General features: G+C 31.9%; 2 protein-coding genes and 1 long non-coding RNA gene across 3 annotated transcripts; 1 reads left to right on the forward strand and 2 right to left on the reverse strand.

Moving 5' to 3' along the window:
- Positions 1 to 1,559: 1,559 nt before the first annotated feature.
- LOC142629368 (peroxidase 5-like) lies at positions 1,560 to 3,291 on the reverse strand. The gene is made up of 2 exons (XM_075803349.1): positions 3,046 to 3,291; positions 1,560 to 2,510 (listed from the first exon to the last, which is right to left on the reverse strand). The coding sequence occupies exons 1-2, from the start codon at positions 3,259 to 3,261 to the stop codon at positions 1,743 to 1,745; spliced, it is 984 nt and encodes a 327-aa protein (XP_075659464.1). The 5' UTR covers positions 3,262 to 3,291; the 3' UTR covers positions 1,560 to 1,742.
- Positions 3,292 to 9,421: 6,130 nt separating this feature from the next.
- LOC142629281 (peroxidase 5-like) lies at positions 9,422 to 10,852 on the reverse strand. The gene is made up of 2 exons (XM_075803232.1): positions 10,531 to 10,852; positions 9,422 to 10,353 (listed from the first exon to the last, which is right to left on the reverse strand). The coding sequence occupies exons 1-2, from the start codon at positions 10,744 to 10,746 to the stop codon at positions 9,583 to 9,585; spliced, it is 987 nt and encodes a 328-aa protein (XP_075659347.1). The 5' UTR covers positions 10,747 to 10,852; the 3' UTR covers positions 9,422 to 9,582.
- A 2,235-nt stretch (positions 10,853 to 13,087) lies between these two features.
- LOC142629652 (uncharacterized) lies at positions 13,088 to 16,717 on the forward strand. The gene is made up of 3 exons (XR_012843089.1): positions 13,088 to 13,363; positions 13,491 to 13,577; positions 16,229 to 16,717. It is a non-coding gene; the product is annotated as an uncharacterized LOC142629652 (long non-coding RNA).
- Positions 16,718 to 20,300: the final 3,583 nt, after the last annotated feature.

The following is a 20,300-nucleotide window of genomic DNA, read 5'->3' on the forward strand; positions in this document are numbered from 1 at the left end:
TACTATTTTGGGTTCTTGACTTCAGGCTTTACGTGACGTTTTGGTTTTATTTTTTGTCCCTCTTTGGAAAGGATAGAAATAAAATGCAAGAGATCCAATAGTAAATTTTTATATTTATTGCCTTTTCATTATTTTTATATATATAAAAAATTTCAAATTGACTGTAGCAAAAAAAAATCATTTAATTACTTTGTTTTTTCAATTGTTTTCTATTTTTTATTCAATATTTAATTAAATTTTTTATTCAGTTTACTTATTATTATTAAGCATTTATTGCCAGCGGAAACAAGAAGGAAAGCGCGTGATTAAGCATGCTTGACCAAGTAGCTAGCTTTTATGCATTGATGGGAACCCATTTTAGGTGACAATTTAGTTTAGCATGCTTGACCAAGTAGCTAGCATTTCTGTTTAATGGAAACCCATTTTACAGTGTGCTACCTATTAAGAAAAGGATAAGTATCAACTAAATTTATCCATAAATGCAATGTGCTAACTATATATTATTTAAGATTTCTGATTTCACTCTTTCTTTTTCTTTATCTTTTTTCTTTTTTCTTTAGTTGAGAATCCATAGAAAATTTGATGTTCATACATTTTAATATTAAGTGAATAACTGAATTAGTGGATATTTATTATAATAATAAGAAAAAATCTATAGATAGTAGACATATTCAATATACTTGGATATCAACTTGTGATTAGCGCACAACCATTTTACTTTTTCACCAACTGTCATCAGTAGACCTATGTGTAAGTAATAAAGTTAGATTATGATAATAATATCGTTGATAGAATAATATGGTGGTTTCAAGGGTGTTCAATGTTCTTTTTAGTGTGGATTATAATTAGCTAAGCCCAAGCTCAATGGAAACAAATAATGGCATTGTACAGACTGTACAGTATTAGGCCTAGATTCAAGATTTCTACGAAATGACATTGAGCTCTCCCAAATCCCAACCCATCAGTTCAATATTGTGATGTCCCAATTTGATTAATTGTGTGATGTGTGTAGGTGTGTGAAGAGTCTCACATCAAGTTTTTACTGAGTTGAACTTGACTTTTTTAAAAACTACAAGGAGCCTAATTGTAACTAGTCCTTTTGAGGTATAACGCAGATGTGGCTAGTGTAGATGTGGCTAGCGCTTTTTCTTGTTTCGTTACAAGTATACTTGTAATACTCAAATCCCACTTTTTGTAGTGCCAACACTGTCTCAATGGGCTACTTGGATGATTCCATCCAAGTCTCGCTAGAAGTAAGCCTATGGCCATATGTATGTAGGCACAAGCTTGAGTTGTCTCATTAGCGACAAAATCACAACCCGCTTGGCAAGAGTTTTGCACAAAGCTCCTATTTTTGTGAAGTCTAGAAGTGGTAATGATAAACAGTCTTCCTCTAAATTAATTTGAGAAGTTAATTTATGTACTCGAATTTGTGATTTGTCGCTTTTTATAGAGGACACCGTCACACCAAGATTCAACCTAGTCATCATTTTGGTACAATTTTTCAATAAAAAAAAGTTGTAAATAAAAAAATGAACAAAATTTTAAAGTTCCACACAAAAATGCTATGGACATTTTGTAACATCCAACGAATACAAGTTTATCCCATTAATTTCTCAACAAAATTTGTTCAAAAACTTACAAAAGAATGAATTAACATTTGAATCAACATTGACTAATAAATCAATGTAAAAAAATAATACAAAATAATTTCAATAGTCGTACCAATAAACCTGTAATATCTAGTTCACAAACCTACAATCTTTCCTGATCTCACCTTGACTTCCTGTAAGCAAATCAATGTAACCCATTTTCACCATAGCTACTGCAAACTTATTAGCCCATGTTTCACCATGCCTTGCGTTATTTCTGACAATTCCAACTGTAGAAGGGCTGCTCAAAAGAGATTGATCAGAGGTCAATAAGCCATGGTGTTTCTTCAAATTTTTATAATACTTATTGTCAAGCCTATGTGGTGTAAGTACATCAAGTGGTACTATTGGATCATCATTGCCACCATTTTGTGGACACTTGGTCTTTAGGTCTCTCGCAAATATGGGATCCATTGAAGGGTCTTGTGAATTTGTTTCATTGAAAGTGTATAATCGCTTTGAGAAAGAAGAACAATGTGACCTTCCTATGGAATGTGCACCAGAAAGCGTCACCATTTTATCAAGACTAAGTCCTTTTTGCGCAAATCTTTGTTCGAGTTCCTGAGCATTGAAGGTAGGTGGTGGAAGGTTTAGAATAGGCTCGCTTTGACGTGAAATTCTGCCATCACGGCGTCCTGATGGAACTTTGTAATTTATGCCTCCAACTTTGTAAGCACTGTCACGAGCAGCAAATGCAATAATGTCTGCACATGGGACTGTTTGTGGGCATTGAGCTTCAAGTTCAGCCTTTGCCTCAAATATCACTTCAAAACCTCTTAAGCTTGGATTGTTGACTGGACTGTCTCTCTCAGCTGGATTTCCAGGGGTTGAATCAAGTAGGATAGAAGCATCACAACCCTGGCATAGATAAGATGCAAAACATGATTCAGCTCTAACAACTTGGTAATTAAGTAACTTTCAAAGCATTCTTCTAGTGGCAAAAAAAGGAGGGTCTACAAATTTAGGTACGTGAGTACATCTATATGTAATGATCAACTAGGTTCAATCCCCACCTCTCACTTTGGTTTTCTATTCGTCCAAGTTATATGGTTTTATATTAATTATTAAGGTGATTCCATCTGTCATTTTAGAAAATATAATTTTTTTCATAAAGAAAATTACAGATTCTATTAAATATAACATGATTAACGGGCCTTAAAAGTGACTTTGAAAAATGCATAAGAAGCTTAACAAATATATATATTAATGGGTCTTTAAAATGACTTTGAAACTTCTCTTTTTCGATGAATAATTACTTTGAAACATGCATGAGAAGCTTAAGAAAAATGGCAAATTAACAGATTCTATAGAACATATGACAGAGTTAATTGGTGTTGCAAAGAGCTAAAATGAACAATAACAAGTTAAATGGTGTTGCAAAGAGCTAACATACCCTGACAAAACAATCATGGAAATGCATTCTGATGATGCCAGCTGCTAGGCCAGGGTCCCTTGACACAGCTTTGTTCACAGTATTTCTCACAATGGTCTTTGCAGAATGACAAGTTGATTGATAGTAACCCACTTTGAGTGATGGCATTGCCAATGACACTGACACCATTATAGACACAGTAACAAAGAAAGCCAAGTAAATTTCGATGGTTGGCATAGTTACTCTACAACCCAAATAACCCAATACTGTAAAGAATTAATGAATGGATAAGAGACGAGCAAAGAAAGAACTTAGATGATAGTTGAAAGAAGAATATTATGAGCAAGTTGGAGATGGAGATAAAGGTCGATGTTAACCAAGTATATATAGGCAAGAAGAGATATAGTAAAGATGAGTTTGGCAGTTTTACTTTGTAAACAGAAACGTGTATAGCTGCATAGAAGAAAAGCTTGAAGCTGTCTAAGTTTGAGGGTTTCCATGGTAAGTAGGAGGAAACAGTCTACATTGGCTCACTTCAAGAGTTGCTTATTTTACAAGATTTTCCAGCCTATTAGCCTATCAGGTTTTGGAGTGAGTGATCAAGCATGTCTCTTCTTTGACTTTCATGGATGTCAAACCGGCAATGGCTAGATAAAATTACCTATATACCCTTCAAATATACAAATTATGCCGACTAGGTCAGTGAGCTTAATTTTCATCTTATTGGGGTTCAAGTTTAACCCTGATATAAATAAAATACAACAGATTCAACTGCACAATACTAAAATTTATATTTTAAAATATTTAGGGCCTGTTTGGTACATAGGTTTAAATAAATATTTTCAGTTTTTAAATAACATTACACATATTTCTATACACTTTTTTACCCATACATATTTTCAAAAAAACTGAAAACTGTTGTTTAAGCACACATACTAAACAGACCCTTATTTTCTTTTCATTTTTTATTTTTTAATATAAATTTCAAATAGACTAAAGAAAGGAAAAATAATAATAATTTTTTTCTTGTCCCATAATATATATATATACATATATATATATAAATAAATAAAGGGTTCAGTGTTTGACAACCATCATAATCATACATTAAAGATTAACTTAATTAGGAAGGAATAATCATTAATTGCCAGTGGGAACAACCAGGAAAGCGCGTGGTTAAGCATGGCAAGCTAGCTAGCTAGCTAGGTCTCTCACCTTGACCAAGTAGCTAGCATTTCTGCATTAATGGAAACCAATTTTAGATGACAATTCAGTTTAGCATGTCATCCAAATGGAAAAATCCACTTCTTTGCCTGATTCTTCTAAAATAAATAACCAATGAAAATGGCTTAATTACGAGTCCCAGCTTTGATTTCGCGGACTAAATGCATTATGACTAATGACTAGCCGTAAAATTATAACTAGTAGCTTAGTTCAACCACTTTGGTGTAACCGTGTTTCTTGCATCTTTCTTCATAATGTTTTTTTTTTTTTTTAATTTCGAAGACAATTATGCATTGGATCATAGTACAATCCATAAGAAATTTGTACACAATGGACCAAATAGGCAGAAATTGACCAAATTGGACCAAATTGACCAAAATAGATGGAACAGACCAAAGTGGACCAAATGAGCAAAAGTTGACTGAAGTAGACCAAAGTGGGACCAAATTGTTCTCCCCAAAAATTAAACAATTTTTAAAAGTAATTTCTATCTCCCTATTTTTACAAATATATAATTTCATTAATTTTTGTGTTTTTTATTGATATTATTCCTTTTTGAAGTGGTTCATATTCTTCTAACTATTGTTATTATGCATTACTACTATATTTTTTTAAGTTATTTTGGTACAACTAAAATTCTTAAGTTTTAAATTTATTATTCAAATTTCTCATTTACTTATAAAGATTATCATGATAATCAGAATTTATCTTATAATTACAATTAATATTACTCAAATAATTCTTATTACTCTCAACCTAAACTTATCTTTTCTCATTCTTAAGTAATAGTACCAAAATTGGCTGAATGGACCGAAATTGACTAAATTGAATGGAAGTGGACTGATATAGACCAAACTGGACCGAATAAAGAAAATTGGACTGGAGTGGATCAAATTGGACCGAATTAGACCAAATGGACATATGGACCAAATAGAACAAAGTGGACCAAATGAACCGAAATGGGCCAAATAAACCAAAGTGTAACGAATTGGACCAAAGTGGATTGAAGTAGACCGAATAGACCCAAGGGGACCAAACTGTTCTCCCAAAAAATTATACAATTTTAAAAGTAATTTCTATCTCTCTATTTTACAAATATATAATTTTATTAATTTTTGTGTTTTTGATTGATATTATTCTTTTTATAAGTTACATTTATAATATATTTTCTATGTTAATCAAATATATTCTTTTTTATATTAATTTGAAATTTTGGAATTAATTTTGTCTTCAATATTTTATCTTAATTTCACTCCCCTAACCAAAATCCTGGCTCCACCACCAAAAGATAAAGCGATGAACAGTGACCTTACATTTTAGATAAATCTACATCTTATATAATAATATATTAAAAGAGCATATTTGGTTAGAGATTCAAATGTAAAACCAGTTGATTTGATGAAAACATGAATTGGTTGTTCATAATCAAAAGATGACTATAGCCTAAGCTTATTGTGTTCCGTGTTGTATATCTATGTAGAGTGTTTATATCACGTGATTATCACTGATAATTAGAAGATATCTCATCAGTCCATCTCATACAAGACTTTTTCCACTTATAACAGGTATTTGATAGGATACTTTTGGTCATGTTAATCAACTCTATTAGTTATATATATAAAACAGAGTTCTTGTATTGTAGTCATTATTCTTGATTAATGAAAATCGCTTGGCTTTTTTTGCTAATGTCATTTCGAAATATTAAAAGTATAAATAAATAATTAAATAAATTAAATTCTGGGTCTATGGCCTTAAAAATCGGGTTAGAAAAGTCCGTATGATAGCCTTGAATGGGGATTAATTCTAGAAGTGCTAATATTCTTTAAATTTTGTAGCCACCTTAAAACGTTAATTATGAGTTATATATACACCTTGACCTGACCCAACCCAACCCAACCCATCACATATGTCCAACCTAACCCGTGGGTTGGACATTTTTTATTATTATTATTAAATTGAACCCATATATTTTTTTATTAATTATATAATATATTTAAATATATATTCAAGAAAGTAATAGGATTTTATATTATATATGTTTGTAGGAATTGATGAAGTGTTTTACAACTGAGTTTTAACTTTAAAAAAATTATTAAATATATAATATATTTTAAATATATATATTAAAATATGGGTGGGTCGGGTCGGGTTTGGCGGGTTTGTAGTTTTATAACCCAAACCCAAACCCAACCCGACCTGCTACAAAAAAAAAAAATTTTATAACCCAACCCAACTCACCAAGCCCTAAAAACCGACCCAACCCGGCGGGTCGGGTCGGGTCGGGTTTGGCGGGTTGGTAGGTTTTCTGCACACCCCTACATAATATGCAGATTGGGTCAGTCATTCATATTATGCAGAGTATTCAATGAGCTTAATTTTCAGTATCATTGGGGTTATAGTTTCTCCTCACGTGTTAACAACTTCATTAGGACAAGAAAATTGATGGAAAAAAACCGAAAGGAATATTAGTGCATCCCACTAATACTATTCTACTGTTTGAGAGCTCTTCAGAAGTGAAGAATGGAACAAGTCTAATAGGTGAAGAGGAAATGAATTTTTTGTCCCTATTTAAATGGAAAGAAATAAAATATAATGAGACTTAATATTAAATTATTTCATTTCATTTCATATATATAGTGTTTATAAACACCCATAATAGAGTATAACTTATTAGACAAATTAATTTATGAAGGAACAATTATTTATTGCAATTGGGAAAATAGGTTACTAAACAAGTAGTTATTCAATATTCTAAAAGTTTTACAACGTGATACTTCCTCTCACATTAATTAGATTTATATGATAATATTTACCATTCATATAGCTAGGATAAAGGAGTACTACGTTCCTCTACTATGAGTGTATCTAGTAATTTTCCATGATTAATAAGGGTGGCGCTAGCTGACTTGCAAAAAAAAAATATTATATATAATATTTTTCTTTTTCTTTTTTGTGACCCTCCTAAAATAAAAATTTCAACACTCTGACTTATTTTTTTTCAAAGTACAGCTGAAATAACATTGAATATGATCCTCTTACCAATATCTTAGCATTTTTAAACCAATAAAAAAGCCCAACTAAAAGGTAAAAGCTAAATAAAACAAGTAGGGACTCACATGAGACCTGCATATAACAAGAAAAGAAAGAGAGCAATAAGCTCGCTTTATAATCAAGACTCAAACACAAACTAAATAAACTTACAAAGAACAATAGTTGTCAAAGTTGAGTTAAATTGTTAAATAAAAGAATCGTAAAGAGTAAAGACAAACTAATAAATAAAAGGATTTTGGGCAATAGTAATTAAAGTTTACTTAACAATAATAATTAATATGTTTATTGTATTTATAAACAATTGAAGATTTTTAAGATTTCATTTTAACAACAACAATAGGTATGTTCATTGTATTATGAACCAATATGCCAAATGAAGTAATAGTTTATCTTTTTATTTTCTTGTATGCTAGTACTATGGTCAAATATGTAGTAAGGAAACCTCATCGACTATAAGAATCATTTCCTATCCAAAATTTATCTTTTTATTGACACTCCTAAAAATAATTCTAGAGCCGCCATTGGTGATTAACCATGACAAATTAGCTAAATATATCCCATTAATCAAGTAGCTACATTTCAAAATTAATTGGAACCCACTTAAGATGACCATGTAGGTGTCATCCATAGGGAAGAGTTCGTTCTTAGCCTAATGAAATTCCTTTCTTGGCTTACAAATCCCAGCTTTAATTTCATGGATTAATACATAAGGCTAACTATGAAAAAAACAACTAGTTTCTTAATTAGTTCGACCATTCAGTGTTTATTGCACCTTCGTAATTATTTTAGTTCTGTTAGAAAACCTATTAATTAATAGATAAAAGCATACTCCAACTAATTCACAAAAATTACTTTATTTTATTTCAATTGAATTTTTTGGCAAGAGATTTGTTATCTCTAAATTTTAAATATTAATTTTACCCTTTAATATAGAATGTTTCTAATTACTTTCAAAGATATTTTTATAGTCTATCTAATAGATATGAGGATCCCCTATTCTTTTCTTTCAATTATTACTTATTAAAAAAAAAATAAACAACTCAATGCCTCTATTCTATCAGTCTTTACCTCATGGAAAACATGAAATAAAGTAAATTGAAAAAAAAAAAAAAAAACCATAGCAAAAAGATGTGGTATTGGGACATTTGCCCTATATGTGCAAATAAAAATTGGGTATATCTTTATTTAGAGTAAAGCATAAACCTTAAAATATTAACACTGAACAATTTACATAAAATTTCACTTATTACTCCATCGCATTGAATAACAACTCAACTAATTTGGCCCCTCCACGTCATAGAAATAAGATTGGGGTACGAAAATTACAAAAGGTTTTCAGTGGCATCCTACGTCATGTTCAATTTATTAGCTCAGTTGAGAAATGCGCTATGCAGCTATAAATGTCAAGAATTAGAAGTGTTATTAAGATCTCTCATTTCGATAATCAAATAAAGGATTTCTTTCTTCTTTCTTGGGGAAGTAGACATAATGACTAACTAAATGAATACTGGTGTTCATGCATTTTAATTTTAACGGCATATTGTAACTATTTCATAAATAAATAAATAAATAAGTCGTTTAGATTTTAGTATTTGGATTTTATATAAATTTTTTTCAAAATTTTTTTAAATTAAAAATATGATTTAGCACTATTTCAAAAAAAAAAATCAGCGAAAAGATAAATAATCTAATACCAAATGCACACTTAGAGGGACAATTATCAAGTACCTTATAGCTCAATAGTATTGTCTATTTATTTCGATACAGAGAACTTAGGTTTTAAATAACCAGTTATTATTATAAGAATTAATAATAATAATAAAAAGGTAGATATCTCCACTAATAATAATAATAATAATAATAATAATAATAATAATAATAATAAAAATAAAAAATTTGATGGTCAACTGTGAATTTTATGTATTAAAATTTATTGAATAAAAAATCAAAATCTAAATTAGGGTCAGCGAATTGGTTAATAGCACTTTCAAGTAATTATGTTTGTTTGTGTTACAATCACTTCACATATTTCGGTATCATTATAAAAAAGGTTGTAAATAAAGCAATGAACTTAAACCTCAAGATCTAGAAACGAAATGCTTTGCACATTTTGTAACATCCAACAAATACCAATTTATCCCATTAATGTCTCAACAAATTTCACTCACAAACTTTCAAAAGAACGAATTTACACTTGAATCAACATAGAAAAATGAAACAAATACGTAAGCAAATCATACAAAAAAGTTTCAATAGTCACACAAATAAACCTAGAATATATATTTAGTTCACAAACCTACAATTTTTCCTTATCTCACCTTGACTTCCTATAAGCACACCAATGTAACCCATTTTTATCATAGCTGCTCCAAACTTATAAGCCCATGCTTGACCGTGCCTTGCATTATTCCTAACAATTTCAACTGTTGAAGTGCTGCTCAAAAGAGATTGATCAGAGGTCAATAAGCCATGGTGGTTCTTCAAATTTTTATAGTACTTATTATCAAGCCTATATGGTGTAAGTACATCAAGAGGTACTGTTGGATCAATGCCATTATTAGCATTTTTTGGACACTTGGTCTTTAGGTCTCTAGCAAATATGGGATCCATTGAACGGTCTGGTAGATTTGTTTCATTGAAATTGTATAATCGCTCTGAGAAAGAAGAACAATGTGACCTTCCAATGGAATGTGCCCCAGAAAGTGTCACCATTTCATCAAGGCCAAGTCCTTTTTGTGCAAATCTTTCTTCGAGTTGCTGAGCATTAAAGGTAGGTCGTGGAAGGTTTTGAGTGGCCTCATCTTCACGTGATACCCTGCCATCACGGCGTCCTGATGGCACCATGTAACTTATGCCTCCAACTTTGTAAGCACTGTCACGAGCAGCAAATGCAACAATGTCTGCGCATGAGACTGTTTGTGGACATTGAGCTTCAAGTTCAGCCTTTGCCTCAAATATCACTTCAAAGCCTCTTAAGCTTGGATTGTTGGCTCGATTATCCCTCTCGGCTTGATTTCCAGGGGTTGAATCAAGTAGGACAGAAGCATCACAACCCTGGCGCAGATAACATGTACAATATGATTTAATTCCACATCTTAGTAATTAAGCAGCTTATAAGGTATATTCTTTTAGCGGGGAAAAAAACAAAGCAAAAGGGACTACAAATTTAGGTACAGTTTCTGTTAAACATATAACAAGTTAATTGGTGTTGCAAAGAGCTAATTAACATACCCTGACAAAACAGTCATGGAAATGCATTCTGATGAGGCCAGCAGCTAGGCCAGGGTTACTTGACACAGCTTTGTTCACAGTGTTTCTCACTATGGTCTCTGCAGAAGGACAAGTTGATTGATAGAAACCCACTTTGAATGATGGCATCGCCAGTGACATTGACACCATCATAGACATAGTAACAAAGAAAACCAAGAAAAATTTGATTATTGCCATAGTTACTCTACAACCCAAATACCGCAATACTCTGCTGAGGGAATGAATAAGACTGAGAGTAAAGAGCAGAGAAAGAACAGCTAAAGAAGAATATTATAAACAAGATGGAGATGAAGATAAAGGTTGTTGTTAGCCAAGTATTTATAGGAATGAAGTTAGTGAAGAGGGGACTGGCAGTTTTACTCTGTAAACCAAACGTGTTTTGCTGCGTAGAAGAAAGACTTGAAGCTGTCTAAGTTTGAGGGTTTCCATGGTAACAAAGAGGAAACGGTCCTCTTGCCTTACTCCAACGTACGGTAGCTTATTTTACAAGATCTTCCATCCTATTAGCCCATTAGAAATTGAGTGGGTAGTGATGCATTTATGTTCTTTGACTGGTAAGAAGGTACAATAATGTACGTATATATATACCCCACATACATGCATCTATTGCAGACTAGGTCAGTGAGCTCAATTTTTTGTATCTTCGTAAAGTTTTTCAAGATGTTTTAATATCTTGATTAGGACAAGGAAATGGATGGATGTGAACTGATGGGGATAGTGGATCCCGCCATTATTCTACTCTGATATTTTTTCAAGGGAGTTGAAGGTAAGAAGTTAGGAAAAATAATCATTTTTCTCAATAATTAAGAGAAATAAAAAAAAAATTTTCCTATCTTTTTATTCGATAGTAGGTGCCATCTCTATTTAAAAAGGAAAGAAATAAAATACAAGAGATTTAATAGTAATTTTTTTTCTTTTCATTTTTTTTTATATATTACAAATATTCTAGGAAACTAGACTTTAATATATATATATATATATATATATATATATATATATATATATATATCTTTTCTATTCCATTATATTTTTATAAAAATCTATTTATCTCATTTCATGCACTCATAATATATATATGTGTGTGTGTGTGTGTGTCTGTGTGGAGGCATTTTTCATATAAACAAAAAGTATTACAATTGAGAACACAAGTGATCAACCAAGTAATATATTATTCAATATTTTCAAAATATAATAATATACTCTCTCCTCTCACATAATAGCAATGGGGCCTAATTATTAATTTTATAGTTTAATCTACCATTCACATATTAAAGGAGAGAGTATCTAATAATTTTCATGATTAAGCATAACAAACTAGCTAGGTCTCCCATTGACCAAGTAGCTAGCATTTCATTATCAATTAGAACTCATTTTAGATGATCATTTATATGTCACCTAAGGAAAAGGTCCTCTTTGATTGATAAAATGTCATTCTCTACTTACAAATCCGAACTTTTATTTGGTGGACTGAGACAAAATGAATAGCTGTCGTCGCCTTTACCATGAGATAGGGTTCAGAAAAGAGGGAGAAAGTGTTTGAATGTGGGCTAATAAAATAATAATAAAAAAAATAAAAAAATATATTATATAAAGAGAAAAGAGTATATAATAAATAGGTTGACGTGAGTGTTTTTGTAAAGTGTCAGTGTAAAATAAAAAATGTATGTTTTAATACTAAAATATACAGAAAATTTTAGAAAGACAGATGCTAATGCTCTAACTCATGAGAAATTTTTCACTCCTCACACTTCAAACAAGAGGGGTAGATCCCAATGTAGGACCCATGGTAGGGCCTACAACTTTTATGAATGAAGGAAGGACTCCCCTTATTGGAGTGAAACATTTTCTTCTAACTTATTGTGCCACTTATCTTGTCATTATAGCAATTGATTTATATAAAATACTTGACTAAAAAAACATATTACAAAGTAAACCATATATAAAATGAGATTCAGGTTAATTGCAAGTAAAACTTTACCCAAAAAAAATGGATTAGTTTCAGGTAAAGTCAATGTTTCACATAATTCATTGCTCAATCGTTGGAGGAAACAATAATATGGGGAGTTTGAACGATTAATTTTTGCATCTTTTGGTCTTATTTGGTAAAAGAAATTGTACTCACGTAAGTGCCAAAGTTAATGGGGCAACTATTAGGAGCCCTATAACACTATATAGTATTGTCTGAATCTTAAAAGGAAGAACTCATGTTTGAATCCTCTATTTATCTATATATATATAATAGACGAAGCTGAGAGAAAGTTGGTTCCTATATTTAAGGACGTGTTGACAAATAGGATAACTGCCTATTTGAAATTCAGACACGTATACAGTTTTTTTTTAAATAGTCGTACGTTACAATGCTTGACCTTTTAGACCCTGCCACGTTAGGAAAAAAAGGCCACTTAAAATACTGCCACGTTTACAATTTATTCTTTAAAACAACCATACGGTACACCGTTTTAGGAGAGTCATATAAAAACACAAACACGCTTATAAAAAACAAACACACACCCAAAAACCCAAATGCCATATTTCCCGATCAAAAGTTCAGACTCGCTCTGACCTCCATCTTTTCTCTAAAACTCCATATACAGGCAGATCATAACAGTGTTTTCCAACCAACAAACATAATCTTCCTCTCATCAAACGTTTCTTTTTTTTGTTTCGTGTCTTATTGCTTGCATGTTCCATTCCAAACCAACAAACGGAGGAAAAAAGAAAATCCAAAAGGAAGCGCAACAGTCGATTCAGACGCTATCCCATTCCTTCTCTGCAACAACAGACATTTCAGAAGGTAGGCATGCTTTTTTTTTTTTTAATTCAATTTCCGTTTCAAATTGTATAAAACTATTCGCAGATCCTTCTTTGACAATTCACACTTGTTTCTCTTCTATTTTCTCCCAATTTGGGTGATTTACCAGAGGACTGCGTGGCTCTGATTCTAGGAATTGAAGTTGCCCTCAAATTATGAAGTTCTTCTTCGGAAAGTGTTCGATGATTCTACTAAGGTATTGCTCTCCCTATCTCTCTGTGTGTGTTTGTTTTCTGTTTGGGTGCTGAGAAAGTGTGTGACAATTAAAAGTTTTGAGTTTTTAGATATGGTTTTTCATTGGTTGTGATGGGGTTTTCGTTTATTAGGAAATAAATATGACCCTGTGATGGGGTTTTCGTATATTGGGTTTTGAGAAAATGAGGGAAAGAAAATAAATTTTAATTTAGAAATCTTAGATTTTATTTTAATTAATTGAGAGGGGAATAAAATTATTTGGTTTTGCTATGATAAAGTTTTGGTTCCTCCCTGATATGGTTCTCTAGCTTATGGTGCTACCTGAGTGGTTATCCCTAAAATCTTCCCAATAGGCTGTTTACCAATATATCTTGCAGTATTCTAGACCAACTATGCTACTTATGACAAATTTTTGTTGCCTGAAGGGATTGATTAATTTCTCAGTAAATCAAAATGATCAACTCAAGCAAGCCCTTTAAAATTTGAGAAAAAGAAAATTCTGATGTTATAGTATATGGTAGTTATTGTAGTGGTTTCCAATGGGTTTACTGTTATTCTCCACTTCTTGGTGAGTCTTATGATTTTGTAATTTTTATAGACTTAAAGTAGGAGGCAGACTGCATTTAAAATTCTTATCCATCTAAACTGAATAAGAATGATTACTGCATAACCATTCATTTTAAGTACTCTCATTTTCTATTTTTGCGGAGGTGATTTTGTAGATTTTCATGCCAATATTTCCTATCTAAGAACAAACAATATACATTGTGGATTAGGTTTGGATTAAATACTCCTTATCCACATGTCTGAACATTGTTTATGTTGTTTTAGAAGATTCTTTTTAATTTTAAAATTTATTTACTTTTAAACTAAGTTTTTTCCGTTATACTGTCCTTGGTTATATTGTAAATAAATAAATAAACGTTGTAGGAATTATTGTTCTTTAGATAGTATAACTATAATTGATATACAAAATATTAGTTATTCTATACCTGCAATTTAGGAGCTGCTGCCATGTAGAAAAAAACCATTTAAAAACAATCACAACGCAAAATCTGAAACAATGCAGCCCAAAACCATTAGTGCCCATTTTCTATTTCTTCTATCTGAAACAACGCAGCCCAAAACCCTCCAATCCGTCTTCTATTTCTTCTTCATTGCCCAACTCTTAAATAAACCCTTCAAAACCTCATAAATCTCTCCTTAGACCCTTCCTCTGCATCTCCAACATCCCCAACCACCACCTGTTTTCCATTCCCAAGATTCTGCCTCTTAAACCATTTACAAGGTTTAGGTTGGCATTCACAATGTCTTGAGTATCGGTGGTATACACTATTTTTGGCATGCCAACAAATTGGCGATTGAGATGGATGAAGTTTCAAGGACTAAGTTTCATTAGGGAGACACTATGTTGTATTTGCTAAATGGGTTTTGGCCAGAATTATATCGACGTTGGGTAAACGATATAGTGTGTTGGCTTTTGTTTTTGATTTTGCTATTACTCTTGCTTTGACTCTGTGTGCTGTTCGGTTTCATTGGGGTTGCTCTGCACTGCGTTTCTGTTTAGCTGCATTGCTCTGTGTTGCTTTTGCCTTTTTGCCATTTGCTCTCTACAATTCTCATGTTACCCTATGTGGGTTCAATCCCTTTTGTTTTGTATTTTAAGTTTTTTTTTTTTTTTTAATTAAGAAGAGTAAACTAAATGTATTGTTAAGTTATTTTATGTCATCTTATTTGTACATATTGCCATGAATTTTTCTAGAAAATTACATTGTAAATAAAGTTGGATTGTTTCTTCAATTAGAAGTAAAAATAAATTGATTTGCTGGGAAATTCTATTGTAAATAAAGCTAGATTGTTTCTTCAAGATTGCTGGCTTTTGTAAGTTGGGTCCATCATATTAACAAATTTGATTTTTTTTTTTTTTCATTAATCCTTCTTTTGATGCTATGGATTACCTCCACTTTTGGATGATTCTGAATCACATTATGTGAAAGTTTGGTTTGAAAATGTTGCTGATAAAAGGGGTTGGTATGTTACTAGGGATAAAGTCTAAAATTTTATTGGTAGTATTCCCCCTCCCCCCTGGTATTGAGTCCATTTTTTAAGGCTTTTCTACTGGAATAAGCATTAGTTTTGTTTTTATATTAATGTATATTTTTATACTTTTTGGTATCATTTTGTTATTTAGCATTGGAGTATTTTTTGTTAAGATAGAAGCGGGATTAATTTATGATTGTGTACAAAATTTGTGAGGACTTTCTTAGTGGCATCTCCTCCACTATAGAGTTATGTACATTTTTTTGTATGTACCCTTGGTTTGTTTGATTGGGAGCCTTTTATTCTGGTTTTTCATGGGTTTGAAAGGTGGTCTGGTCTGGTAATAGTCACATTGTTAATTGGCTTATAGTATGCATTTTAGAGTTTGATAGGCTTCATATTTTGGATGATGTATGTCACATTGTTGGGCTCTTCTGCTTTAATGAAAATTTGGAATTTGTTTTGGGGATAATAAAAAAAAAATTATATCTGCAATATATCATTATGCAGCACTGATGCTTGAGGTGGTAGATAATTTGCAATTGGTTCATTGTGATAACTTTTTATTTCTCCCTCCAATCTTTCTCTTATCATTTGTTTTTTCTTCCTCAGGTCAAAGCTGATTGATTGTGTTATGTGGAATCAGGTTCCATGTGCTTTTCCATCTTGCAAGTTCCTAGATGCAGAATCTCCACATTAGCTACTTTTTGGAGGGAAAGCTTCACAGTTTAAGCAGGACTGACAAAAACAGTTCTGGCTTTAGGCTACTTGGTTGTAATATCTATGGGCTTGAGAGAGGTTACAAAAGGAAATGGACTCGAAGTCCTGTATTTACAAACGCAGAGGAAGGAAATAAAACCACCCAGCAAAGCAAATCGAGCAACATTGAGCATAAAATTTTAGATTAAGTGGTTTCAAAAAGTGATACATTTAATGTAAATAAGACACAGATTAGTCAATTCCACAATACTGAATACTGTGAATCATATGATTCACTTCCTATAGATTATTCAAATAAAACAAAAAAAATATATGATTACACAAGAGAGAAATATAAGAGAAAAATCGATTACCTTCAAAAGAATAAGGTATGATTGTTTTTATTGTGTGTCTTAGTGTTTTGGATTTGAGTACTTATAGATGATTTACTTTTATTTATTAATTTTATGAATAGATGATTACATAATAATGGGTTGTTAATAGATTTTCTCTGTATCATTGCAGCTTATTGGGGATTGTGAGCTTTTTTTTTTTTTTTTTTTTGTTTTGCAATTGAAATTTAGGGCCAAGATTAAGATTCAATGTCATTTTTATGGGTAATGACTTATGAATTGGTTTGGTTTTAGAATTTGAGATTCCCATCTACCATTGAGTATGCATTTTATTTGTTGTAGGTGGAATTTTGTTTTGTTTATATGTTGTGGCTTGATTATTCATTACAGCTTTTTCTTTTTTCTTTTGTGATTAAAAGGTTGGATTCAATGTTCCTTTTAAGGGTTATATATTGGTTTGGTTTTGGAATTTGAGATTCCAATGTACTATTAATTATGCATTATTATTTGACTAATATTTTCCTGACTTTCTATTTCATAAACCTGTAGCCATTTTTCTCTTTTAAACTTTTTGGTTGTAAAATTTTCTCTAATTTCATGGTTTAATTCATTGCGGTACCTAGGAATGGTGGATTGGTATTTGAAATTGCCTTGCAAGTTTTAGTTCGGTGTGATTCATTGTGGTTCTTAGGAATGGCAGATTTGCTATTTGAAATTGTCATGTAATTTGAAGTTGCATAAAGTTAGATTCTTTTTTTTTTTTTTTTTGTAGTTTTTTTTTGTAATCTCTCATAGTAGGGAAGTACACACATGAAGTAATTTGAAGAAATTACTTTATAAAATTTTTAGGAGATATTGGACACTTCTTTATGAGATTTCAAACGACCCCGCACATTGCGCGGGTTAAACGCTAGTTATATTAAAAACAAAGTTAGTGGGTTATTTATTGAATTTGGTAGAATGAAATATCAAAGTCTAAGTTAGAGTCAGCTAAGTTGACAATAGCTCTCTCAAAAATCTGTTTTTTTTTACATCCACTGCAAACATTTTTGTATGATTTAAAAAAAAAAAAAATAAATAAGAACAAGGTTATAAATAAAGAAATGAAAATCATTTTCAATTTCCATGTACAAATGCTATGCACATTTTGTAACATCCAATGAATACAAATTTATCCCATTAATTTCTCAACAAAATTTGTTCAAAAACTTACAAAAGAATGAAGGTGCATTTGAATCAACATTGAATAATGAATCAATGTAATAAAATAATACAAAAAATTTCAATAGTCACACCAATAAACCTATAATATCTAGTTCACAAACCTACAGTCTTTCCTGATCTCACTAGCCTATGATATATATATATATATATATATATATATATATATATATATATATATATATATATATAGTGTTACAATTTGATAGGTCAAAAACGTATTTACCCCTTGTGATGGATTAAATTGATTAATTAGCCAAGTTATTAATTAATCAAATTAACATGCAAACGCGTGGTAACACAAACAAATCACCAATAAACTAAAGTATGCTGCGGAAAATAAATGACACGGTGATTTGTTTATAAATGGGAAAAACCTACACGGCAAAAACCCTACCGAGTAAATTTAAGGTCACCACTCTCAAAACTCCATTATTATCACAACAAGCAGTGACAAGTAAAGGAATCTCAAGTACCTTACCGACCTACAGTTGAACCCTTACCCCAATACCCAATTGGACTTGTTTTGTAGTGACAGTTTCTCCTTTTGATGCATGACTCCCAAGTACGTGACTAACCAATTGTGTGGATCCCAGTACGCAACTTCAATCACCAACTAGAGAAGATTTGTTGGCTGCAAAGTTTTTCAATTCATCCACATGATAAAGATCAAGAAGATGCTTGGTTACAAAACCCTACAGTGCAAAGACACAGCAACTTGTTCACAAGAAAGATGAACTAGGGCAAGAACTTCGTCTCAAGTTACAATTTGCATGAACAAGGAATTCTCAATGCTTGTGTAACTTGCTCCACTTTAACGGCCCTTAAAATAATCCTTTGATATGTCTAGGGTTAGGAGAAAAGAAAGTCCAAAGACACATCCACAGATTAGAGTTAAAACAAAACTAGGAATCTGTTTTTCTTAAATCTCGACAGCTACAAGTGTCGAGGTGCTGTCGAGCAGCTGTCGAGCCTCGGGGCTAGAACAGCTTCTTAAAACTCGATAGATGTAGCTGTCGAGCCAGCTGTCGAGCTTTAATGAAGAGCACTTCTCAACTTGTTTCTTGGACAGACTTCCATGGCTTTAAAACTTGATCTTGAAACCTTATTTCTTGAAGCATTAACCTCATCCTAAATCTACTCAATTATAAGTAAAGTGCGTTTTGACAGAGGATTAGCCAATTACATAAATAATGAATGACATATGTTCTAAACAAGTGAAACACATATGTCCTAAAAATCTCCCCCTTTGGCAATCCATGACAAAACCACAATCAACAAATGAACATATGAGAGAAGTCATAAATCACTCAACTCATATACACTTGTTGAATACAATAAAATTTATCTTATCACAAACTCTTGAAAAATTTTGTAAGAAGAGAGTTAATGACAAGTAGATTTTGACAACCTGTATTTCTGAAACACTTTTAAACAAAACTCATCAAGGCATTTTAGTGTGAAATAGAAATAATAGATTGCATACAAATAAAGAAACATGTGAATAAAGAAAGAAAAGAAACATCACATGTAGAGATAGGTAAAATAAATATACAATATCATATATATACATAACAAAATGAGCACAATGTATGTAATAATGGTCACAAGACCTAAGGTACAAGAAGAAAAAAAAAATGTATCTAAAGTAGAGAAAAGAAAAAGATAAAAATAATTCTCAGTACATCCCTCAACACTCAACACTCCCCTAACAAAAATGTCCCTATACATGCTCTCCCCCTAAGTATGACTACTCTCATAACCCAAAACTACTCCCCCTTTTTGTCACGAGTGACAAAGGGTAGAGTGTCAAGAAGACATCTCATTGGTAGAGCTAGCATCTCCATCATCATCATCATCCGAAGCATCATCGTCATCACCATCATCATCCCCAGACGTGAAAGCCATAGGAGGTAGTGGAGGAGAAGCCTCAGGAGCAAAACCACTCATGGTCGCCTGTCACCTAGCAATGCGACCAACACGAACATTCACCTGATACAACTTTGTAGAGAGTGCATCGAGGCAAGCATCCATGCGCTGAAACTGCGCCATGATATCTCCTAGTGACACATCGCTCAAAGAGGAGGAGGGAGCGGATGAAGCACAAGCCGATCTGGATGGAGCGGAACTGGAGGTAGGTGTGTGAAGTAATCTTTTTTTTTTTTAGTTCGGTTAGATAAAAGATTCACATAAAAGGTTACTGAGGTCACCTTTTTTTAATGATTTATAATTAATAATTAATATAATGTTGTTCAGTGTAAGTGTTTGAAACCAATGTTCCCAAGGAGACCTATTTTGGTATGCTAGCAGTAACTATGTATATTTACACAATTATTGTAGCTTTTTATTCGATTATTTTGTTTTGTTTCTCTCGCTTCACTCAGTCTTGTCAAAACTCTTCTCTCTTTCAT

The sequence above is a fragment of the Castanea sativa genome, chromosome 3 (assembly GCF_040712315.1).
Source record: "Castanea sativa cultivar Marrone di Chiusa Pesio chromosome 3, ASM4071231v1".
In the NCBI taxonomy this organism is placed as follows: domain Eukaryota; kingdom Viridiplantae; phylum Streptophyta; class Magnoliopsida; order Fagales; family Fagaceae; genus Castanea; species Castanea sativa.

Bases quoted from the DNA above. Each gene is read 5' to 3' on its own strand.
- LOC142629368 (XM_075803349.1), bottom strand. From the start codon at position 3,261: ATGCCAACCATCGAAATTTACTTGGCTTTCTTTGTTACTGTGTCTATA. The intron at 2,511-3,045 runs GTATGTTAGCTC...TATCTATGCCAG, and splicing joins TCCATGATTGTTTTGTCAGG to GGTTGTGATGCTTCTATCCT.
- LOC142629281 (XM_075803232.1), bottom strand. From the start codon at position 10,746: ATGGCAATAATCAAATTTTTCTTGGTTTTCTTTGTTACTATGTCTATG. The intron at 10,354-10,530 runs GTATGTTAATTA...TATCTGCGCCAG, and splicing joins TCCATGACTGTTTTGTCAGG to GGTTGTGATGCTTCTGTCCT.